A 26,727-nucleotide genomic window follows, 5' to 3' on the forward strand; every position below is an offset into this window, starting at 1 on the left:
ACACATAGGCCTACAGGTGAATGAGACGTGCCAATCATCATCATCAATATGGTCTTTTGAGTTTGAGTTTGAGTTTGATGATTGTTGCTTTGAAGACAAATTAATTAATGTTGATGAATTGAACAAGGTGGACCCTCCTGTAAACAAGTGCAATGCTTTATTGGGTCGTCCACTCACTTAACAGTCTTTGTATTGAGTTTGTGCTTGAAATGTACTGTAATTCTGCAAACTGTTAATACATATTTCAATCAATCAATCAATCAATCAATCAATCAATCAATCAATCAATCAGTTCAATCAATTCAAATCGATGACACCCCCATGCATACACCCTCGTTTCCTGAAAATGTTTTGAAATAATGAAAACACTAAATGGGAAACCAAAAAATAGGAGTATTTATTTACTTGTATATGACCCAAAATTGGGTCCCAGCCCATTGTTTGGGAAACAGTGGTCTATACACAGTACAGACAGACAGACAGACAGACAGACAGACAGACAGACAGACAGACAGACAGACAGACAGACAGACAGATAGATAGATAGATAGATAGATAGATAGATAGATAGATAGATAGATAGATAGATAGATAGATAGATAGATAGATAGATAGATAGATAGATAGATAGATAGATAGATAGATAGATAGATAGATAGATAGACCTTTATTATTATAATCCTACCTGTGTTTCGGACAGGTTCAGTTGTCTGGCCAGGTCGGTCCTCTCTCGTCCCACCACGTATTGACACCTCTGGAACTCGAGCTCCAGGCGGTACAGCTGCTCCGCCGTGAACGACGTGCGCGTGCGTTTGGGACGATCCAGGTCCAGACCTTTAGGAAGCACGATCTCCCTTATGGTGCCTTTAGCGTCTGTAATAGTACAAACAATCATTTATTTTTTTGTATTTTTTACAAAACTGTATATGATTATTTGTATGTCTTTAAATGTGCTGATTAATTGAAAATGGAGGACCCTGATGTAAACAAGTATTTTTTCTGGGTTTATCCTCTTTTTGTATTGACCATGTACTTTCGTTGAACCGTATAGGCTACTCATTCTACAAACTTTCAAACGTACAATTTCTAAATCAATCAATTCATGTTAACACACGATCCAATTCAAGTTAAACTCAAAGGAGCTTTATATTGACATGAAAAGAAAACATGTTGCTCAGATGAATCAGAATCAATCTTTATTGTCACATCACATTACGTGGGTGAAATTCTTGCTATATCAAAGCAAGTGTCAAAAAAAACTACAGTGTTTGGCGGTAGGTAGGCCTCCAGCATTGTGAGCTATGTGACTGTCAGTCATGTTGCAACTTCGAGGAACTGCATGGCTTAGGCTATACTTACAAAAGCACGAATGTTCACTTCATTTGCTGTTAGAAAGTTATACAATAGCCTACAATACAATGTTGACAATTAAGGGTACAGCTTGGTATAAAGCTTTTTAGAAACAAACATCTTTAAAACCAAAACCAATCTTTAAGTCACTTTTGGGACAAAAGCCTTTAAAGGTATTATTTCCGTGTATGAGAGCGTGGTGCACTGACTGTGGTCTATATGGTATATACTATAGCTCTGTAGAATGTTTTTTTTTATATATATATAAGTTAACTCAGAAGGAGATGATTAAAGCAAAAAATGGTTTCATTGTCTTGAGGTATACACGTTGTGCCTGCTCTAAATCTAAATGTACCAGTGTCTTGTGAACTTCATGCGAATCGTATAAGTTACGACTTATTTACGTGCAATTTAAAATGATTGTATTTCCTATATATGCGGTTTAACAATACTACTAAACAGGAGAAATGTGAGGTGGAACAATGTGAGTTTCAAACAAATCAAAATCTGAAGGCAGGTGTCACAGTGCGTGCCTAATAAGCAGTGATTAGGGAGGACAGTGGACACAGGTGTGAATGGTCATTGTCCAATTGTCTTTAAACAGTGCAACAGGTGCATTTCAATAATGCAAACTATATCTTCAACATGAGTTTAATTCACGTTGTTGGACGGAGTTCAAATTCAGAACTATGTTTACTGCAGCGTTGAGTTGAAACGAAGGTTATCTTCAGCTCAGGGAATACATGAACCCCTGCGTATATATATATATATATATATATATATCTGTATAGACTGCTGCGAGCTGACATCTGAAAGGTTGTTGGAAGTATCTCTGCTGCATTGTTAAATATTTAAAAAGTGCTTATTTACAACAACCCTGCTGCCAAATGCGTTATGCATGTGGGGTTTGAGCTTCGTGTTGAAGCTCAAATAACACGCACACGCCGACACGCACACACACACACACACACACACACACACACACACACACACACACACACACACACACACACACACACACACACACACACACACACACACACACACACACACACACACACACATTGTCACAAACACGCAATGCAATCCAAATGTGATTTATATCATCCAGATTCTAGTTGGATTATAGTTTTAGGCAATCTGAACAAGGCTCAGGAATGTGATTCAAATCTGATTTGTCAAAAATACGTTTTGTTTTTTTGTCATAGGCGTGCAGTGCATGATGTCCACACATTCAAGGGCCAATGAGAAACCGCGCACCTCAATAGCACAGCCATTATTAACTTGATTGGCTGCAGCTGCATGCTTACGTCACAGGTGTGTTACAAATATGTTGCATGTTTGTAAATAAAAACATCAGTCAGTGACAGTCAGTGAATCAATCAATCAATCAATCAATCAATCAATATCTATCTATCTATCTATCTATCTATCTATCTATCTATCTATCTATCTATCTATCTATCTATCTATCTATCTATCTATCTATCTATCTATCTATCTATCTATCTATCTATCTATCTATCTATCTATCTATCTATCTATCTATCTGGAACAAAAAGTGACCATTAAGCCTATATCTAAACCAACATTTGGGACACTTTGGGATTTTGAAGATTATTTAATTCTATGTCTTCGATGGAACTTCAGAAGATAACAAAATAAAAAGTTGCAATAATGCATGTGTCTTAAGAGCAACATGTGTGTGTGTGTAAAATCCGGAGTTTGATGTGTGTGCACTGCAAACACACATTGGAAATTTGGAAGGGTTGTCTGCATTGTTCTTTAACAACCGTCCCATGTAGGCTATCACATGTTAAAAGTAAAAGTACCAATAATGCAATGTATAGAAATACGAAATATGTGTTTACAAACTATAAGGCCTATGAGTAAAAGTACAAAGGTATTGGCACCAACATTTACTAAGTAAAAGCTAGGCTATACTCATTGTGCAGAATGTCCCATTTCAAGTTTTCAAATGTATAAAAATCTGTTCAAAATAGCCGGCATAGATCGGCTATTTTGAATTTGGCCGAAATTGGGTATATGTTTTGTAATAGGCCTAGTGATAATCAAAATCAAATAATTGTAGTCGAGTAAAAAGTATATAGGCCATGCCTCTGAGATGTAGTGGATTAGAAGTAAATTAGTGAAATTAGAAAATACCCAGTAAAGTAAATGTATAGCCACTTGTTACTTTAGATTCTAAAGTTTAGAAGATCGTCCGCAGCGAAATGATGGAGTTGGACCACTCTCAAGAGTTAACTATTGTTAAACATCTGCATGATTACATTTACAATTAAATCAATACACAATAATATAATGTAGAATAATTGTTATTATTTGATCAATGTTATTGCCTGTAATCTCTCTAATGGTACCACGCACCACAAACAGCATGGAATGACCAACATCAATACAAAATATTTGGGTCTGAGAGTCTAAATGTCATCAAATGGTGGTCCGTGGCTCGCATAGGCCTACTACAGAATAAATAATAGACGTTGATATATGAAAAGGGTTGAAAACCACTGCATGCATGTTGGGTTTAAACTCTGAATAGCCTGCCCTACACATTTTACTGCAATGAGCTTTCCGTCTCCATGTGGAAGTGTTTTTTATAAGCACCTGTAGGCTACGTTTCAGTTATATGTGGATGTGCGTGCTTCCCTTTGGACGACTATTTCTGCCTTTAGATATTGTTGCACATGCACCCTCGGGACTTATACACGCCCCCCCCCCCCCCCCCCCCTCCGCAGCTCTCTCTCACATGGCATGTATTCTATAAAAGCACTGCACTGTCCACACACACACACTGGCACGCACGCACGCACGCACACACACACATGCACGCACGCACGCACACACACACACACGCACACACACGCGCACGCACACGCCAGAATACATGCCTCTGGGCGATTAGTTTAATAATATGTTTAGCATAAATAGAATGTTGTTGACAGTCATAATGCATATAATGCAATGCATATAGTCACTTATAGGCTATAGCCTACGTGTGTAACGTATATGAGTAATAATAATAATAATAATAATACGCATCGCCCGCAGCGCAGCGGCGTCTGTGAATCGTGAATAACGCTTGGATTATAAAGCGCGTGCGCGTTCACTCAGTGACCTGACCCCTGGGTGACCCCGCCCCGCCCGCGCCACGGATCTGCTCTGAATAAATCCTTATAGCGGTTATTTCACTGACTCTATGGGACTGTCACTCTGAGATAGCAAATGGAAACCAAATGGGCCCCTTATGGGACTGCAACTCTGAGGTAGCAAATGGAACCAAATGGACCCGTGACTTGTCTTGAACTATGAACTTATAGTTACAGATGGGACATTCTGAATGAGCTATATATCGTCCTGTATTATGGAATTTATAGTAGGCTATTGCACTGCCTGATAATTCGGGTGACTATAAATAACGAAATCAATCCTTGGTTTACTTGACTCTGAGAGTGTAACACATGGAACCAAATGGACCCGTACGGGTCTACTTGGTTAGAATGACAAAATGGACCTCACAGGCATATATGCAAAGGCTATAACTTATGTAATTTATATAGCATTTTATATAGACATAGCATGCTATAGTGTATAGATATTATTCTGTTGATGTTAGGTTAGCTTGCTTATTTTGATTCTTGCATGACTATTTCAATGTGTTGTTTTTGCTTACTGTAAATTGCTCTGGATTAAGAGCCTGCATAATGCCATTGTACATTGTAAGGGTCCATTTGGTTCCATTTGTTACACTCTCAGAGGTACAGACCTGCAAGGGTCCATTTGGTTCCATTTGTTACACTCTCACAGTTACAGATCTGTAAGGGTCCATTTGGTTCCATTTGTTACACTCTCACAGTTACAGATCTGTAAGGGTCCATTTGGTTCCATTTGTTACACTCTCACAGTTACAGATCTGTAAGGGTCCATTTGGTTCCATTTGTTACACTCTCAGAGTTACAGACTTGTAAGGGTCCATTTGGTTTCCTGTAGTATACACTCTGAGAGTTACACAATTATGTTCTAAATTAAATAATTCTATATGAATATGTTGGTTGGTATAATGGTTGGTCAATAAATGAATGTGGCAACTTTTATACCAGCAACGTGTCATATGCATATATAGTCACAATATTCACAAAATATCACAAGATATTTCTTATTTATGATAATAATCACGACGAGTATAGGCTATATAAGGCTAATGCCTGCCCATAATACAAAATTAATATAAATTCATACATCCGCTATAACAGTCATGCAGGAAAGTTTAGAAAAATATATAATCATATAAAAAAAACATCCTTGCTAAATGGACTCTAAATTGAATTATTATTATTAATAATAATAATGATATTTGCTGATCAGTCTGGGTGGTATAAATATATATATATATACACAGTTCATGGGCCTAGAATTGTCATCATAAAATCTGTGCCTCCATGTGTAGAAAATGTGAGAATAAAGTTTCACTTCTCACCACCAGTAACATATAAAATGTTCCAACTATTCGATTGACGCTTTGCATTACAACATAACTGTATTGATGTAGCTTGTTCCATAATAATACACGTTGTAAATGTAAAGATATTTTACATTATTATTATGCATATAGGCCTGCATGCAGAACTCAACGTATCAGAAGGTACAGTATAGTACATAAGCTTGTGCATTTTTTGTTTGCATACAATGTAATGTGTAATCGTATACATGGACATTATAATGTCCTGTCAACGCTTGTATTACATGCCTATTATAAGCTACTCTTTGTGCATAAAATCCCACCAATATTAAGCTAGATGCACACACTAAAAACACAATGGTCCGTCAATGATTCTTGGCTGTATATTGCATCATTTTTGCGGTTCATTTTAGCAGTGTGGTGTAGTGTTTAGATAATAGCAGTGTAGTGTTTAGATAGTAATAAAGTATAATGCATTGATTTGACATGGTGAATGGGTTTTGTTTGTGATGTGTTTAACTTTAAGGTCCTCGATTTAACCCCATGAAGACCCGAGGCCGATTGTACACTACAAAATGCCTTCTATAATTCTGTACATTTGTCCAAAATGTTCAAAAGTATAGCTAGCCACCCTCGATATCTATAACTATAGCCCACCCACAAGACAATGGGATGATAATGTGAAGATCGGCTGAAATAACAGATCTATACAAGCTTAATATAGGCCTATATTTTATTTTTGAATAGCCAACGGAAAAACCTAACATGACACTCATCTTGCTTTCCAAGTTTTGGTTCAGATGTGTTTATATATATACTCACACATGATGTTACACATATTTTGCACAGTTACACAGATATTTTATAGGCTATACTATATGTTATACACATGTCTGTACACAGGCTATGTTATACACATAGATATTTATACTATGTTACACAGATATTTTATAGGCTATTACTATTACACATATATATTTGTATAGCTATATGTTACACATATAGGTATTTTTATACTGCCATGTTAAACATATAGACAGATATACATTCACACATGATTCATTTACGTCTAAAGTATGGTCGTGCAATTAATTGCTTTAATTATTTTATTTTATTTTGGAGACTGAAACTCTATTTTATTTTATTTTTCATGGGAAAATGTCTATATTGACAAAAGGGCATGTTTGTCCTATACTTACAGTTACAGAGTATAGTGGACACGTGACCAAATATTAATTGTATAGCCTATACAGTCATTTACATAACGCTAATAAGAAACACCTGGCAACTCAATTAATTATTAAACAAACAAAGAAAGTATTCCAGCTTTTAAGACATGTTTTAGGACATTAAACTTGATGTTCTTCCATATTGTGTCATTCCTCAAAACCGTGTTTTTAATATTAAAATATAGGTGCCTGTCTGTGACTGTTATTGAAATCTGTTGTGTCTAAAAACAGATCTCAAAAACCTTGACATGACGCAAGACTTCATCAAAATGATATCATGGTGAATGTGTCTTTCATAATTTACACCCATAACTAAATAATGTCAAATTATACTGGAGTAACTTTAAACTAACTAAAACTATAATGTTTTCTTCTTAAGTCACCCTCACAATTTCAAATGTAAAATGTTCATATTTTTTTGGTTTATTTTAGCTCACATATTGACAAAGCCTCAAAATGTCACGACTTTTTTTTATTATTATAAAAAGTAGCTTTGTTGTTTAATATTATGTCATAATATTGACATATTGCTGCTGTTATTATTAAACATTGGTGCTATGGCGGAAGTGAAAAATATAGCATAATGTTTATTATAAATCCGTTTGAGCATCACCATCACCTGGAAATGTTACTATAATATTATATTTATTATTTTAAAGTCTCCTGTTTGCTATAAAAAAAATACTATAGTATAGCCTATAGAATACAAAACCAAATAAATAAACAAATCTAAATCCTGCGTCAGCAATCGTTCATATCTGGTGTAATATAGGCTATATGCCTAAATATATATTTAATAGTCATACCTCTGACTAGAATCCGGCGGCAGTAATCAGGGTCTACTCCCAGCATCTTGTCATGCCCGTCCTCGCTGCTGGAAGTCGGTGTGGAGGCGGAGGTTCCCGGCGTGTCTCCGGTGCTGTGCGCCGGGGAGCGGGCCGTGTGCGGCGGGGAGGCGGAGCGGGCCGGGTCCGTGTCGGCGCCGGTTCCCCGCTCCGCCGGCCCATGCAGCAGGTGATGGGGGTGATGGTGGTGGTGGTTGTGGCCGGGGTTCTGGCTCCTCGGCTCGGCCACTCCATCGCCCATGATCCGCGTGGCTTGGTGGTCAAACATGTAACAAAGTTTCTAAGATCTTTTTTAAATTAACGACCCTCCCTCCCTTTTCTTACTTGAAACCCCCCCACAAAAAAACCCTCTTCACTTCGGCCCTTTCCTAGACTTTGGAACAAGTGCTTTCCAACGCATAACCTTATTTTAGGTATAAAATCCAGTTTTAGAAGCCGGGATAAAGCACGCGGTCTTGCGGGGTTGTTGTTGGTTCTTCGAGGCGGCGTCCCGCCGCCGGCATGGTGGATGGATGGTAGCCGGGAAACAGAGCCACTGGAGGTGGATGGACGGTAGCCGGGGCAGAGAGCCACAGGAGCGGGTGGAGGTTGTATGGTAGCCGGGGCAGAGAGCCACAGGAGCGGGTAGAAGAGGTTGGTGGATGGTAGCCGGGGCAGAGAGCCACAGGAGCGGGAAGAGGTTGTATGGTAGCCGGGGCAGAGAGCCACAGGAGCGGGAAGAGGTTGTATGGTAGCCGGGGCAGAGAGCCACAGGAGCGGGAAGAGGTTGGTGGATGGTAGCCGGGGCAGAGAGCCACAGGAGCGGGTAGAGGTTGGTGGGACGGGTCGGTCGGTCCTGGATGTTATGGAGCCCTCCTTGCAATTAAACCAACCCAGCAGCTAAACTAAAGATGCATGATGCATGTGTGTGTGGCAGGTTACCATCTATGACACACACCCACACACACACACACACACACACACACACACACACACACACACACACACACACACACACACACACACACACACACACACACACACACACACACACACACGGGGTTATACGTGCGTGTGAGAGGGAGGTACCACACACATTTTTTAAATACATTGGATGGAAAGACGCAGCCAAGGGCGCGCAACCCCTGTAGGCTATAGCGGTCGGTCAACCCAGGGTGTGTGTGTGTGTGTGTGTGTGTGTGTGTGTGTGTGTGTGTGTGTGTGTGTGTGTGTGTGTGTGTGTGTGTGTGTGTGTGTGTGTGTGTGTGTGTGTGTGTGTGTGTGTGTGTGTGTGTGTGTGTGTGTGTGTGTGTGTGTGTGTGTGTGTGTGTGTGTGTGTGTGTGTGATTTCAGAACATCCAGCAGAAGCTGCAGGCAGACCTCTCCTAGAAGAAGCATTTCACAGAACATCCACCATGGTTGTCCTCATGATGCACTCTCATGCACGCACGGATCTCCCTGCCATGCCTCTCTGCCTCGGGTCTTAAGTAAAAAGCGCAAAAAAACCCACAAAAAAAACCTGCAGAAAATAAGGCTCACACATCACACAGTCCGCACGCACTTGTTTGTTTGAATTGATTGATTGATTGATTGATTGATTGATTGATTGATTGATTGATTGATTGATTGAAGTATTTACTATTTATTAACAGTTTGCAGAAACTGTGATTGGACGACACCATAAAGCATTAGGCTACACTTGTTTACAAGAGGGTCCACCGTTTTCAATTCATCATAACATTTATAGAGACGTACAAATATACACGTCTTCTATATATAGCCAAAAACAGGAAATCATCATAAAGGAGGTAAAAAATATACTGTGAGGGGGTAAAAGGGGTGGGTGGGGGATTCAGATTTTACGGGGGCCAGTTTCGAATTGCAGCCGTCCGTATAGGTGCCCTTCAGGTGCCCGTTTTGAAGGAGTCAAGGGATTCACATGTCTTAATGACAGTTGGTAGGGCGTTCCACATTTTGGTGGCATAGGAGCAAAATTAATGTAGTCCCTTGCACAACGAAACGCACACGAAATGCACAACGAAACGAGCAATATAATAATAATAATAATAATAATAATAATAATAATAATAATAATAATAATAATAATAAAGGCTTTCGTAAATGTGTCGATCGGATGTTTTAAATACTTGACAGTTGTGAAGGCGGCATATAATTTGACGAGCAGTGATTGCCTTGTGCTGTGCATGCTTGTGTTAATATTATTCACTCCCGTGTGTGTGTGTGTGTGTGTGTGTGTGTGTGTGTGTGTGTGTGTGTGTGTGTGTGTGTGTGTGTGTGTGTGTGTGTGTGTGTGTGTGTGTGTGTGTGTGTGTGTGTGTGTGTGTGTGTGTGTGTGTGTACAATAACAATATTTACACAGGCAGCCGCCCCTGTCACGTCACTTCCTGTTGCACGCAGGACCGGTCCGTGATTGGTTACTGCGCTGGGTACGCACGCAGCGGGCCGGGGTGGGGATACGATTATATTTGTATTTGTATTTATTTGAATATTCATTCATACTGTTATTTTAATTTCTCTCTCTGCGAAAATGGAAGTAAACTATAGCATATAGCTTCTGTGTGCAAATGCTGTGGCTGAGATGCTTTGTAGCAATTATAATATATGTGTGATATAGAAAACTACATGAACATATAAACTCAACCTATATATACGACCCAGAAACGTGGTCTTTTAAAATAAAAATCACAACAATGTTGTTTATATTTATTTAACGTTCATTTGCATGGGTGGCCAAGAGGCAGGAAATAAAGGCTACAATTTGCTAAAACATATACTACATAATATACAACAATAGTTCATCCATGATATTATACAATTGTATTACACAATAATACTTACAAATACATAAAGTATCTCCAAAGTGATGCACTTTAAATGAGGGGGGAAAGAGGCCAATAATTCTACTATAGGAATTAATACACATAGCCTATGATGTTCAAAACATTAAAAAAACCATTTAATAAACAACAAAGCACAATATTTTCATTTAGTCAGCTAATAAATCCACCCGTGCTTATTATGACGGGTCCAGATCAGTTGGACAGTCAGTCAAAGATGATTTAATGTGTATTTACTTAAGTACAATTTTGAGGTATTTGTACTTTACTTGAGTAGCCTATATTTCCGATTTCCAATACTTTTACTTCTACTCCATGACTATACATCGATGAGACAAATATTGTACTTTTACTCCACAGTCTCCACTACAATTATTTGAAAACATTAGTTAACTATAGTTAGCCTTTTGTAGATTTCGATTATTATTACAAACACAGTCCTATTTTGGCCATTTGAAAATAGCAGATCTACAAACTCACAATGTGTCGCATTGTGATCTTGTTGTTATCTTGCTATTTTCAAAATATTTGTGTACATTTGAATACTTGAAACATGGGACATTCTGTTGCATAATGAGTATAGCCGACTTATACTTTTGGTAGGCCTACTTTAATAACATTTGGTGCAAATACTTTTGAATTTTTATTTTAAGTATATTTAGAATTCCGGACTTCTTATAACAGGAGTTTTTTTATATTGCAGTAGGCCTATGGCTTATTGAGTATTTCTTGTACCTTTTTCCACAACTGTAGAAAAATCAAATGGACCCGTCACGTCACGTGTCGTTGTGTTGAAGCGACTGCAGCACAACAATAAAGAAATAACTATTAAAACAATAAACAAACAATAACAAAACAATAAAGAAATAAATGACTCATGACTGCATGGTTTGCAGACAACAAAACAGACACATGTCCTCTTTATGTGTGTGCACATACAGTTCGCACGCACGCACGCACGCACGCACACACACACACACACACACACACACACACACACACACACACACACACACACACACACACACACACACACACACACAGGTGTGAAAACACTGACAGTGTTTAAAAGGCATTCTGAATCTGAAGCAGATTGTATAATTATAGTTTTGCCATGCTGCATGGGTTTCTAGTATAGTGGGCCATTACGAGCACACACACACACACACACACACACACACACACACACACACACACACACACACACACACACACACACACACACACACACACACACACACACACACACACACACACACACACACACACACACACACACACACACACACACACACACACACACGCACGCACACGCACACACCTAATCTGTGGCAGCGACTGAATAGAGCGGCTGTCAATCAAACCCAGACCTCTCGGAGGGGGGCTGATTACTGCTGAAACCCCTTAACCCCGTGTGTGTGTGTGTGTGTGTGTGTGTGTGTGTGTGTGTGTGTGTGTGTGTGTGTGTGTGTGTGTGTGTGTGTGTGTGTGTGTGTGTGTGTGTGGTGGGGGGGGGGTCCCCATAGCAAAATGACTCAATAATAATATATAAAGTTGCATCAAAATCACTTTAATCCCCTAAAAAGATAATACAAAAGAAAGTGAATGCACTGATGCTGATTCTGAGTAAACTTGACCTTTCTGCTGTACTTGGTCTTTCCCCCCCCCCCTCTACAACATGCAGATCTACAAGCGGTTAGCAGATCTGCTATCTTTGGCAGAAATTCTCCTTCTGAAAAGTGGTTAATTAAACAAACAAAAAGAAAGATGCAGCTTTATCACACAAACTGGTGGAAAAAGTATTCAAATGCTTTACTTTAAGTAAAAGTATATCAATAGTGGAATGTAGAAATACTCTGTTACAAGTTTTTTTATCAAAATAAAAGTTTTTTTATCAAAATTCACTTGAGTAAAATAACAAAAGTATCGGTATCAAAATGTATACGTAAAGTATACCAAACGTAGACCATGATAGGTCTACAAGCTCAGAATGTGACACACATGCGATACATTCTGAGCTTGTAGATCTCAGATTCAGATTGAGATATATACCTTTATTTGCCATTGTGTATACACACATAGGAATTTGTTTTGATGTTGACATCAGTGTTGTTTTTGTCGACTAAAAAGACGAAAAATGTTCGTCGACTACCTTTTTCCACTGATGAAAACAAGAGATCCAGTATAAGTCATTTTACAATTAGTTGAATGCTGAATGCTGAATGTGCTGGTACCACATTATGTTCAGATGGGGGTCCACGACCAAATACATGTCTGAGAAATCAGCAAAAGAGAAACACATAGCCCAAATGCACTGTACGTGTGTTTGCAATCCAAATAACTCGAGCCCCACCGACTTTTACACACATCCACACCACCGTCGGGATACACCGTTGTCCAGAAACACCACAAAAGGCTCTGGTCAGGCTCTGCCTGTGGACCTAATCAGCCTAAGTCCCCTCACCTGTACAATTCCCAGCCTCTGCCTCAGCCAATTGATTGCCATGGAAACCCCGCACCTGCCATTTGATTACTTAACCAGTCCACTTTTCACAGACACAGGCAGACAGACAGATAGAGAGATCTCCATATGGGACACAGACAGATCGGTTAAAACGGGTGCTATGACAACCGGTATTGCATACTATAGGTTCCCAACTTGCATCGTTCGCAAGTAGGCCGGTGGCCGACGGCCACAGGTCTAGTAAACTTAAATGTAATGAATGTATCACCTTATAAATAGCCCATAAACTAAAATGTCATGAATATATATCACTTTATAAATAGCCCATAAACTTTTTGTGAAAAACGATTGCTCAGAACTGCCAAAACTGATAACGGCGGAATTTTCATGATAACAAAAGGGCCTTTGGGCTTGACCCCTTATAATAAAAATTCCCCATCTTATAGCTGCAAGCAGCTATAAGATGGGGTCAAGCCCATAAAGAAAAAAGCTACTATATACAATATACACAATGAGCTATATAAGTTACATTGATGACTGAAATTATTTGAAGTAAATACAAAATCACACTGCGAGGGGCGCTCTTTTCAACATACATCATTCATACATCATACAAGGCGTTGTCTGTCAACGCAAATCATAACAATTTTCTCAACAGCTAAAATGGTGGAATTTTCACTGAAACAATAAGGGGTCTATGCCCTTTGGCTTGACCCCTAATGTCATCATCATCATCATCATCATCATCATCATCATCATCATCATCATCATCATCATCATCATCATCATATTTGAACTGGTGACCACCCTGAACAAGCACTTGGAATAGTAGGAGTTGAGACATTCAATTTGACTCAGATAAATATTGCATGTGAAAATAGCTGGTCTACAAACCCACACAACGCATGGCGAGCTTGTAGATCAGCTATTTTCACAATGTTTGTCTCTTTCTCATATTATTTGACCAACTAGCTTTTATAAACTAGTTTGTTGATTACTTTTGATGCAGTGATGATATTTGTTCCCTATGAATATTTTGTTTTGGTATTCAGGTTCAGGTTCAGGTTTATTTGTTTAAATTAAAATGTAACCTTTTTAATAAAACCTTACAAGTTATTACATTTACATTTCACTGTCCTCCATGGGGACCCCATAAAATCTTGTGGGACCTCCCTGGGGGTCCAGACCTAGCCTGGATCCAGCCCAAAGACCCCGCCCACTCTCTGAGTGGACTCGCTACAGTCTGATAATCAGGCTAGTCCAGACCCACAAGTTGAGAACCACTGTTCTAAGTTACCTGAAGGACATATAGTCATACATCATCATCGTACCACTGTCACAACAAGACAGACAGACAGACAGACAGACAGACAGACAGACAGACAGACAGACAGACAGACAGACAGACAGACAGACAGACAGACAGACAGACAGACAGACAGACAGACAGACAGACAGACAGACAGACAGACAGACAGACAGACAGACTAGAATCACTGCAACATAGTGCTTGTTCTCAGACATGTTCCTCTGCTTGTCATCTGGCGCCCTCTATCGGTGAAACAGTCGAACTGCAACAGGATTCACACAAGTTGACATGAATCAACCACACGTTTGGAATAAAAACTCCAACTGTTCCAAATGTTTTAATGGGTAACAGGTACGGTCGCCGCTTTTCCAACTCGCCCCCGCGAAAAGTGAAGAACAGTTTTGTATTACGTCAGATTAATATCTGGCTTGAAGCAGCATAGTCTCTGTGGCGCAACCGGTTAGCGCGTTCGGCTGTTAACCGAAAGGTTGGTGGTTCGAGTCCACCCAGTGACGAACATGTTTTTACACCTAAACAGAATAGAAGGAACGTGAGTCGAGAGAGGGGGCTGGGGGTGCAGTTGTGACTGTCCGTGCAAACACTGTTGTTATCTTGATTCTTTTGTATGTATAGCCTATTATATATAATGATTATCCTTAATTACTTAATTTTGTTCTCACTGTTGTTGTGAGCTGAGCTGAGCTGTTTGGCAGCTCAAACCGGAAAAAAGGAAGGAAAAAAGTGTATTGTATAAAATGTAATGTTTATCACTGAAGCTGTCATGTTTGCACTATGAATAAAAATAAATTGTGACCAAACACACCTTTGTCTTCCCGTTTTCAAGGTAGCCTATCACAGTCTCTGTGGCGCAACCGGTTAGCGCGTTCGGCTGTTAACCGAAAGGTTGGTGGTTCGAGTCCACCCAGGGACGAACATGTTTTACACCTGAAGGGAGGCCTATGGAATTGGAAACACAATAACCTACCTGTGGAAACTGGAAACCAGACGAATCTGACAGTGCCGAAACAAATCTCCCTCAGTCTGCAAATACATCAACAAGACGTGATTCGTTCGTTTCGCTTCCTACCCAGGCCGGGTTGGGGTGGGAGGGAGAGGCAGTGGCAGTGCAGTTGTGACTGTCCGTGCAAACACTGTCGTTATCTTTATCAAGGTTCAAGGTTGGTTCAAGGTTCTTTATTATTTGTCATAATAATAATAATTATGATTATTATTAGTTTACTTATTAGTTAATTATATATTCTATATTGCTTGATTATTTTGTATGTATAGCCTTTGTCTTCCCGTATCACAGGGAGTATCACAGTCTCTGTGGCGCAACCGGTTAGCGCGTTCGGCTGTTAACCGAAAGGTTGGTGGTTCGAGTCCACCCAGGGACGTACATGTTTTTACACTTGTATGAAAACCACAACTCCAGAAGATTCAAGAAGACACGTGATTGGCCCCCTTGGAGCTGTTTCTCATTCCTGAGAGGCGGTTTGACCATGTCCACGCGGACATGGATGTGGGTCATTCATTCCCCACCACAGCTGCAGACGTGGCCCGGGCGTTCATCTCCGGCTGGGTTACAAGGTTTGGCATGCCATCGGACCCGACTTCAGTTCACTTCTAAGCTGTGGAGCATCGTGACTGAGAGACGGGGAGTCTCTTGGGTTTTTAACTGTACAATATACAGTAGGCCTATGTTGATTTCCTTTTTTTTCTCCTAGAAGCGTATATTTGTACGTCATTAAATGTTCTGATGAATTGAAAATGGAGGACCCTGATGTAAACAAGTCTTAGACCTGCACTATAAAAATATACATACAAACGTCCTAAAGATGTATCACATAATAGGCCTACACTAGTCCAACCTGTGTTTCTTTTTTATGATGATTTGAATTTTGTTATTTTTCATGTCTTGATTATGAATTGAGTACTCTAGGACCTGAATGGAAACAAGACTAAGACAAGTAAAATGTCATGTTTATTATCTTTATCAAATCTAGTTTATATGGACCACTAACCTCATTAATATCACGTTTATCTTCATTGAAACATGCTGTGGCACGCCGGAACACCTGGACTTGTATTTTGTTGTGACAAAAAAACGGTGACTTATTTCGAGACGCTGCAGAGATACAGTCTTGGGAGAGAGAGAGAGAGAGGGGGGGGGGGGGGGGAGACAGTTCTGAGTTGTGACTGTCCGTGCAAACACTGTCTTTATCACATCTAATTTATGTGGACCGCTAACCGTTACCTCATTATTATCACTTTATCTTCATTGACACATTCGGCACGCCGGCACCCCTGGACTTGTGTAGCCTCGGTCCCAGGCTTACTTATCTGCGAAAAGAACTTGTGTCAAACTAACAAAAAACTGCAGCTCATGGGTGGCTGTGAGACTTATTTCAGGGTTGGCCTACTCTCTGCTTGTCCTTTGGCGCCCTCTGTTGCTGAAAAAGTGAAAGTGCAATAGAAGTGGACACTATCATAGCCTCGGAGACCACTGGCATTTTGTCACTACCATAACTTTGGAATAAAAACATCTACAAAGGATCAACCTAACGTCTTGTGTTGTGAAGCCTACAGACAGGTAGGCCCACAGAAGATAAGAGTAGGACATTGCTCCACGATAACATGATATAGGCCTAATGGTAATACTGCATCCACATACCTCCATGCAGTATATCAGGGTCATGTTGGCTGTTGGGCCTAGCCTGATTATCAGACTATAGCTTTCTTGAAGCTTGGGCGGGGTCTTTGGGCTGGATCCAGGCTATGTTGGGCCTGCGTTCTGCCCCTAAAGAAGACCTGAAATCCTCTTGTGGCCCCCACCTTCACTTAATTAATGCATCATGCAGGTTAATATCGGAAAACTGAAAAACGATTTCACCGTTGGGAGAAAGTGTTTCTTATTTTTTCTTAAGCTTTGGCAGATACAGGCTTTGAGGAAAAACAACAAAGACCCAGAACCTCCATCTGCTCACTGAGCTTGATCTTGGTGGTGTAACAATATATAACTAATAGGTCTGTAACTTTGAGTGTACAGATAGAACCAAATGGACCCTTACAGGTATTTGGTTCCAGTTCCTACTCTCTCAGTTACACTTTAAGAGTTACAGACAAGTAAAATAAATAATACATACAAAACATTTTCAAATAGTTTGTACATGTTCAACGGATGTGGTAAAATAAAATAAAATAAAATGCCTAACAACCAACTAGCCAATCAGGGCGTGACCAAACCAAACTTTTGCCTCTGGGCAATGGGATACCTGCAGTCTACACACGCAGAGCATGGGGAGCTACTGGACTATACAGTAATTTATAAATCAGTGGGAATGTGTGTGAATCTACAGATCTATTATCTAAGTTGTGGAGTCCACTAATGATGCAGTGTGTGGACACACCTTGAAACAGGTACGTTACACACGTTTCATTCATTACAATACCGCACCTGTTTGTCAACAACAACACAGGGAAGTGCATGCTTCATGAATGAGGCTATAGAACAGCTGCGCTTGTCAAATTGTTTCGTCTCAGGTCACCTCTGTAAAGAACTGTTTCATCCACGACACCCCTGAGTTATATTGTTATACTTTATAGAACCTTATTCATGTCAAATGAGTTCTGCTGGCCAGACTGATATAATGTGGATTCACTCATGCAGCACCACTCTTCCTACCTGGGGGAGGGTCCACATGTCACTTGTCTGTGTCACATGTCTGGCTATAGATTTGCATGCAGGGGCGAGGGGCTGCAATGCAAATCCAGCACAGCGATAGTAGTTCATTGAGACACGGAAGTCAGAAGGTTTATTATATTTAATCCCCCTTTCATTCTCTATCAGTAATTCATTCTGTTCCTTTAAATCAGCAGTCTCTCTCCATGTCAACTCCCTTAACTCTCATTCGCTGCCAGCTAAAGGCCTATTCATAGTCTGGATTTTCGGTGGTGAGGTGACCACCGCTCCGGTGGTGAGTTGACCACCGGAGCTGAAATAAATAATAAAGTGTGTGTGTGTGTGTGTGTGTGTGTGTGTGTGTGTGTGTGTGTGTGTGTGTGTGTGTGTGTGTGTGTGTGTGTGTGTGTGTGTGTGTGTGTGTGTGTGTGTGTGTGTATGTGTGTGTGTGTGTGTGTGTGTGTGTGTGTGTGTGTGTGTGTGTGTGTGTGTGTGTGAGACTGCCACAACAGCTTTGTTCACTTCCCGCATTTACGCGTCTTACTTGTATCAGAACTGTGTCTCGGTGCACAGGTAATCTGGTATATCACATGAGCAGAGCCACACCGCAATACACACAATAGTTTTGCAATAGGTTAATAGTCAATCGGAGCTGAAGAGTTTCAATTAAGTATTATTTTATTTTATCGCCTCCGTCTTTTCGAAGTTAGACTCTAGTACTGGGCCACGGCCGGCGTGGCCCAATGGAGAATACGCCTCTGTCTCAGAGTTACAGACCTGTAAGGGTCCATTTGGTTCCATCTGTTACACTCTCAGGGCTCAAGGACTCTCATTACTATTTTGCGTGTCTTAATTCTTACTTTCCAATGTCCGCATATATATAGCTATATGTGACGTTATTTGATAGATCCGTGTATATATGGACCCCAACGTATACTCCCCCAGCAAGCCAAATTACGTCAACATGACGTTATGATGATGTCCTCCGGTGACGTTCAGGACTAGGCCAGATCACAGCCCATATGGGGATGATCTTTACGTCATTTTCAGGACGTCTTCACCAGATTAAATAATACAGTTTATTCTGGGCCAGATCTGACTAGTTATATGACTTATATGACTTGGCCTCGTTCGGACTTTCTCTGATTCATCCAGGGACGTCCGTCTTAGTGGGCAGAATTTATGTTGGTTGAAATCAGGTGATATTCTGGGCCCAGATATGACTAGTCTTGGTTTGACTTGATCTGGCCCCAATCGAGACGTCACTAATTCGTCCAGGTCCTAACCGTACTTGCTGGGCCGTGTATATAATGGTTGAGCCCCACGGCATCTTTTAACATGGATCCGGTTGCTATGCAACGCCTCCGTCACCACCAGCTTCTGCCATCCAAAGTTCGGATGTCATCTGTGACTTTGTACCGCTGTAGCGGTTTCACCAATAAAGGTTTGAGTCACAGGAAAAACCCTACAAAGGTCACTGTATGACAATACAGCAACCTACCTGGTTTCACTCAGGGAAATAATAAAGATGCACACGATCAATAATCACGAAGACAGCGTCCTGGTGCTTGTGTGTGGACTGTAGTTGTGTGTGTACGCGCGCGTGTGTGTGTGTGTGTGTGTGTGTGTGTGTGTGTGTGTGTGTGTGTGTGTGTGTGTGTGTGTGTGTGTGTGTGTGTGTGTGTGTGTGTGTGTGTGTGTGTGTGTGTGTGTGTGTGTGTGTGTGTGTGTGTGTGTTCCGCAGCTAGCCCCTATATTCAGCTCACCCACAGTAATCCTCTATTCACTCAGCTGCTCTTTATACTGGACAACGGCGCCTCTTCAAAAGACAACGTAGTCACTAGTCAGTAGAAGTGTCAGTCGAGATGCAGATTTGTAGAGGCCGTTCTAAATGGAACGGGGAGACTCGCGGACTTGCTCACGGCTCACGCTGTTACTGTTTACACGGGCAAGGGGCAAAACTGCTGTCTTCACACCGCCGGTCTGCACTCACAACCTCTCACTCCATTCATAATGGAAGTCTCCATATTTGCCAGAGGCTGGGCGTTCGGGGAGCAGCCAACCAGCACCACATAACAGGCAACGTCACTGACAAACAGCGTGGATGTGGGTGTGAGTGCTGTCATTGACTGAACTTATTATTATTTTTGCTGATCGCCACACGCTGATGGTGGCACAGCTTAACTTCATTTATGCTAGCCGCAATAAAAGAGTTAAGCAACTGTCTGATGACTTAACTTAAGACCTCGAGGCGTGGCCGATGCTGTTTGGGCACTCAAAACAGCCTTAAGTTATAAGACCTGGTACTTAAGACACGCAAAATAGGGCCCTCAGAGTAAGGGTCCATTTGGTTCCATTTGTAGACTCTCAGAGTTACAGACCTGTAAGGGTCCATTTGTTACACTCTCAGAGTTACAGACCCGTAAGGGTCCATTTGGTTCCATTTGTAGACTCTCAGAGTTACAGACCTGTAAGGGTCCATTTGTTACACTCTCAGAGTTATAGACCCGTAAGGGTCCATTTGGTTCCATTTGTTACACTCTCAGAGTTACGGACCTGTAAGGGTCACTTTGGACCCCTGGTGGGCGCCGGGACCAGACATTGAGAGATTGACCAATAACGACACAATGTCGAAATGAAGCGGTGACGTAACGTCTCTGCGGCCACATATATGTAGCCAACCGACGGGAGGAGCCGATATATTCGCTACTTTTTTGCCAAAAAATCCCTTTGTTCGTCTCTCAACAAGGTCTCAAATTACAAAGAGATAAAAACATTTCTACATGAGCTGCTATGACTCCAGCCCGCCAGCAGGGGGGGACGTCCGGACCAACCTGATCATCAACTACCTCCCTCAGAGCACCACCGAAGAGGAGCTGCGCACGCTCTTCAGCAGCGTGGGCACGGTGGCCTCCGCCAAGGTCATAATGGACAAGGTGAAAGGTCACAGCCTGCAGTATGGCTTCGTCAACTTTGTGAGCCCGGCCGACGCGGGCCAGGCCATCGACGCGCTCAACGGCCTCCGGCTGCAGACCAAGACCATCAAGGTGTCGTACGCGCGGCCCAGCTCCGACGCCATCAAGGACGCCAACATATACATCAGTGACCTGCCCAAGACCATGACGCTCGAGGCCGTCGAGGCGCTGTTCGCACCGTACGGCCGCATCATCCACTCGCGCATGCTCCTGGACGAGGCGGGCCGGTCGCGGGGGGCCGCGTTCGTCCGCTTCGACAAGCGCGCGCAGGCCGAGGAGGCCACACGGCAGCTCAACGGCCACCGGCCACCCAGCGCCCAGAAGAAGATCCGCATCTCCAAGCCCATCCTGTGCCCCGGGCCGGGCATCAAGGCCATGGTGGCGGCCCAGCGGGAGGCGGCGGCCGCCTCTCAGCAGCAGCTCCGTTCCGGCTCGGAGGACCAGGCCAACAAAGCGGCCGGGCCGGGCTTCACCGTCCACCACAACAAGCACGGCAACAACGGCCACCACCAGCAGGGGGGTGCGGACCACCGGGCGACCGTGCCGCGCATCTTCATCTACAACCTGGAGCAGGACGCCGACGAGGAGCTCATCCGCGCGATGTTCGGCCCGTTCGGCGGCGTCGCCGACGTCAAGGTGATCCGCGACTTCCGCACGGGCAAGTGCCGCGGCCTGGCCTTCGTCACCATGGACAGCTACGACGAGGCCATCGACGCCATCGCCAAGCTGAACGGCCACCGTGTCGGAGACAAGGTGCTGCAGGTTTCCTTCAAGGTGGAGGACTTCGAGGGAAGCCTGCACGGTGGTCACATGGGGAGTGTCTGAGCTGGGTGTATACAGGGCAGCTTATGGAACCGCCAACCTCCTCCCGTCGAATCAAACTTGGCTTCTACGCAACGCCTAGAGTCTGCTCTCCTATACAGCAGTGAATGCTGGATCCTGAAGCCAACCCTGCAGAAGCCTCTAGACGGGTGCTACACCATGCACTACTTGATATCAGCAAGAGTTTACACACTACCAACAAGAATCTGTATGATGGAATGCCAAGGGTGAGCCATAAAATAATACATCTAGCAGGACACTGCCAAAGACACTAGGAGCTGCCAGCCAGCAAACTAGTGCTGTGGGAACCGACAACACATGCACCGGTCACGAGGACGTCCCACACTAACATACGTGGATGTACTTAAGAACGATGCAGGAGCGCAAAGCACCAACGAACTAGCCAGATGTATGGAGAACCGGGATGACTGGATGCGACGATTGAGGGCCACTCTACCTCCTGAACCACTGCCGCCTGCTAGATAGACATGAGAGCCTCTTTTTCTGGTGATTCGCATACCCCAGGTGGAGCTTGGTTTTTCAGGTTAGGTTTATATGAATGGTTTTTGTGAGATTAGGTTTAGGCATACTTTTCGTGAGGTTATAGGCTTAGGTTTAGGTTTAGGCATACTTTTTGTGAGGTTTACGCTTAGGTTTAGGCATACTTTTCGTGAGGCAACGTTAGGTTTAGGCATATAACCACACCCACCTGGGTGGCTCTTGCATATCGTTGTTGGTGTTTTGCAAGTTTGGTAGGTATAGGCTCAGTCGAAGGCTCAGTTGAATGCATGATTAGGCATATTTTATGTTACATAATTTCCACAGTGCAAGCAATCTAATAGTATAATTGGCACGCTAGTCACCTTTGTGTATATATACGGTATAGGTAGGTAGATATTTAGAGGTAAACACTTTGTGTAATGCATGGTAAAAAATGCACATAGAACCGTCACAGAGACACACTTGCGTGTCAGCTCACAGACTACAGTGATTCTCAACCTTTTTGTATTTCAAGGACCTTCACTTTGATATATATATTAGTCCATGGACTACTTGATACAATCAACACCCTCAGTGTTAATGTGAACTCTGAGAGTGCACAAAGGGAACCAAATGGACCCTCCACCGTAAGGGTTCACTTGGTTTCACGTGTAACACTCTCATAGTTAGTCCCGTATAGGGCCCATTTGGACCGTTGGTGGTCCCCGAGCCCAACATTGTTAACCAGCTGCACTAAGTTAGTTTGAGTAATAACTCAAGCTAACTTAGTGCTCCCTCTGCTGGTGTCAACAGGCATTGAACAGTAAAGCACAGCAATCAGGATTGGTTGCTGTTCCTTCAAGCTTCTTGACGATTTTATTTAGTTTTAGTTTTTGCTCTTACTGTTTGTTTACAGCCCACACATATGATAGGAAAACACCCAGAGACAAATAGATTAGCTATTATTAGCTCACAGTATTCCAGGTTTGTTTTCGACTTTTCATCGCCGCCGCCAACAAAACCATCACGGAGAAGCGACGCCATGGAAGAGCGAAGCAAGAGTTGGAGTTCTTTGACAAAATGTTAAGTCCCTGAACACAGAACACCGATCATCCACACTTCAATGTCAGAAGTTTTTTTTATCTCCCCCAGCTCAGCACCATTACCCAAGCACCCCCCCCCCCCCCCCCCCCCCCCAGCACTTAGGCCCCCGTCTTAGGCCCCGTTCACACTATTGAGACAGCTGTCTTGTCCGTGTTTGATGGCGGGGAGGGGGGCAGAACACAGCCATCAAACAAAAATGTTTGGTCAAACCATGTGACTTCCATTGGAAATTCATTGGGGGGCGGCCATTAAACACGGACGAGACACGGACAAGACGGGTGTCTTTTAGGTGTGAATGAGGCCTTACTCTGTCGCCCGGGTACTGGGGAGGTAAAAAATTTTAGTTGATTGTTGTGCAGGTTATTTCATTTAAAGGGGGTATGTTTCTTAAGTGTTGGGCTAGCTTTGTTGTATACAATTCCACCGTGAAACCGACCTAGGGAGCGATCGGCATCAACTGCTACCGCTACGTATAAGAGTTAAGCCCAACGTGGTCCTATATAGCATTAAGGGAACAGTATTGGGTGATTGGGTGGGGTAAGTAAGTTAGTTAGTAACTAAGTTACTAAACTTGTGAGTGCTCCTCCTACCACGGGTGATCATCAGTGAACCAAACGAACCCTGATTTGCTCTGTTTATTGTGGACTGGATACTTTGAACCCTATATGGGGTAAACCTGAAGGAAGTGCTCACAAAATATTATACAATGAGCACATTTACAGTACACCCACCACATAAAAAAGGCATCTGGCATAACCTCATTGAAGCTGAAGACATTCAGCCCCCTAGCGGCATCTAACAGGACATTCTAACACGGAACCAGAGAGAGAGAGAGAGAGAGGGAGGGTGGTGCAGTTTCACCACCCTCGACCGCAAAGCAAAAGCAATGTGCGTGTAAATTGTGCCAAAAACGAGTTTCACCTGCTGCTTTTAAAGCTGTGATGTTGAGAATGGATACCTATAACGTGCATGTTTTGGTGAGGGAGAAAAGAAACACACGCAAACCCAGAGTTCCACGCAGTGTATGCTCCGAGGAAATATAGATGAATATAGATCGGTGGCCACTCTGCCACCCTTTTTTTTGTAAATTATGTATTTGTTTTTTTATTTTGTTTTTATTTTGTTACCGGAGCTCTATTTGTCAACATTATCTGCCCACCCCTCGCAACGAGGATGGAGAGCCTGAGAGCCAAATTATTTTTTGTTTTGTTTTTTGTTTTTCTAAGGTTATATATTTTTATTTTGTAGTCTTTTTTTAAAATGTATTTTAGGGGGTTTCTCCCCTTATTTTTTATTTCTTATGTATGTAATATATATATTCTTTTGTTAATGTTTTTGTAAGTTTTGGATGTTTTAGTTTTTTGTTCTTTTTTCATTTGATTTCATTTTGCATGCACGTCAGACCATGCCTTGACAGTAGGGTTGTCCCTTTCCGATCACGTGATCAGTTCGGCCCCGATCGGACATAATTTTTAAATGATTGGAATCGGATCGGGAGAAAACAAACATGATCGTACTATATTGTGATATGGCATAAGTGTTATATAAAAATATAAATATCGGATCGGGGATTCTGGTCGAACAAAGTCAGGGTGCTGCTACATGTGCATGTTAGCTCACTGGAAACACTCTGCTACACCAGTGGGTCACAAAGTGTCCTTGAGTGGGTACATGTGGTGCTAAAGCTGCAGTCAAAATGGGGATTTAAAGTGTCCTTGAGTCCCAAATGGCCCCTAAGGGTCTGTAACTCGAGAGTGTACACATGGAACCAAAGAGATAACGTTTGCCTGTTATCTCTCCTAATGGTACCAACATCAACCAAATCGACCCGTAAGGATTCACACGAGCAGATGCAAAAGATGCATAGCTTCACACCACCGGCGTAGGGTCCATTGGGCCACCCGGGCTGTGGCCCGCTCAGTTTTAGCTGGCCCATGTCTAACTTCGAAAAGAGGGGAGCGAAAAAACAACAAGAGATAGCTTTGGCAGCCATTCACCCCCTGTCCATGAAAATTTCTGTTAGTAGCAAATTAAGCTGCCTTTTTTTTGCCTTGTTTTAAATGGTCCCCCATTAGCAATTCGGCAAAACCGCTCACACCTATCACCGGAGTTGCCTTTTCTTTAGTTGTAATGTTTTAACTCGTATTTATCCAGGTCTGAATCGAATGAATATAGAAAGATGCAATCCTGCGGATTTGCGAGTGTGGCAAATAGTGTCATACTGAATGTGCCCAGTAATGACTAATATAGTCCAGTGGTTTTCAACCAGTGGTCCGGGGACCACCAGTGGTTCTTGAGGGGGTTCCAGGTGGTCCCCAGCTAAATGATGAGAGTTAAATTATTATAAAACATCTGCATTACTTAATTTACAAGTCTGCACAATTAGAGAATGTAAGAATAATTGTTACTTTCAAGATCAACATTTGCCTGTTATCTCTCCTAATGGTACCAACATCAATACAGCATGGAATTGTGGACAAAATCTTATCCAACGACGACAAAATATTCTATGGGGTCTGAGAGGCTTAATGTCATCAAATGGTGGTCCGTGGCTGAATAAATAATGGACCTTGATATGAAGAGGGTTGAAAACCACTGCTCTATATAGTCTAATAGCTGCAGCCAACCGGCCATGGGTGTAATATATATCAAATGACCAAAATCTTCTGAGCTCTGAACCTGAGGTCATATCGTGTCGTATCGTATTGTGTCGTGTCTGTAGGTCTTAACCCATTCTGGGCGGGAACCCCTTTTGGTGTTTTAAGCATTATGTTATGCTTTAGCTATTGAAAAATAGCAGATCTACAAGCTCGTAGCGTAGCGTAACGTTTTTAACTCAAATATTTGCTTCTGGGGGGTCCCTGGAACAACATATTTTCAGATGGGGGTCGGAGGCCAATTACATATACTTTTTGGGGTCCTTGACATGAAAATGTTTCATTGATTTAGAAGACATTTGTAGAATTGACTAGCCGTTTTACCAATGAATGAATTAGCCTAATGAATGAACAGCATACTATAGGAGACCAGTCTGTGATGTCAGACATTTATGACGTCACTACTGTGACATCAGTACTGCGATGTCAGTTGTCTAACTTGTCTCCATGGGCGTAAAGAAATGGACAAGAATCAAGAAGAAATATAGCTGCA

General features: G+C 42.1%; 2 protein-coding genes across 2 annotated transcripts in view; one reads left to right on the forward strand and one right to left on the reverse strand.

The window, feature by feature from the left end:
• Positions 1 to 8,172, reverse strand: part of vax2 (ventral anterior homeobox 2) — a gene marked incomplete at both ends in the record, with an annotated part of 41,515 nt that extends 33,343 nt beyond the window's left edge. Inside the window, 2 exons of the mRNA XM_079491311.1 lie at positions 686 to 873; positions 7,866 to 8,172. Coding sequence (XP_079347437.1) covers positions 686 to 873; positions 7,866 to 8,172 — 495 coding nt within the window. The remainder of the gene's footprint in view (positions 1 to 685; positions 874 to 7,865) is intronic.
• Positions 8,173 to 20,979: 12,807 nt separating this feature from the next.
• On the forward strand, positions 20,980 to 21,996 carry LOC306914315 (ELAV-like protein 1; the record flags this gene model as incomplete). The annotated part of the gene is made up of 1 exon (XM_079491312.1): positions 20,980 to 21,996. The coding sequence occupies one exon, from the start codon at positions 20,980 to 20,982 to the stop codon at positions 21,994 to 21,996; it is 1,017 nt and encodes a 338-aa protein (XP_079347438.1).
• Between the last annotated feature and the right edge of the window lie 4,731 nt (positions 21,997 to 26,727).

Source organism: Electrona antarctica (genome assembly GCF_951216825.1).
Source record: "Electrona antarctica genome assembly, chromosome: 21".
Classification (NCBI taxonomy): Eukaryota; Metazoa; Chordata; class Actinopteri; order Myctophiformes; family Myctophidae; genus Electrona; species Electrona antarctica.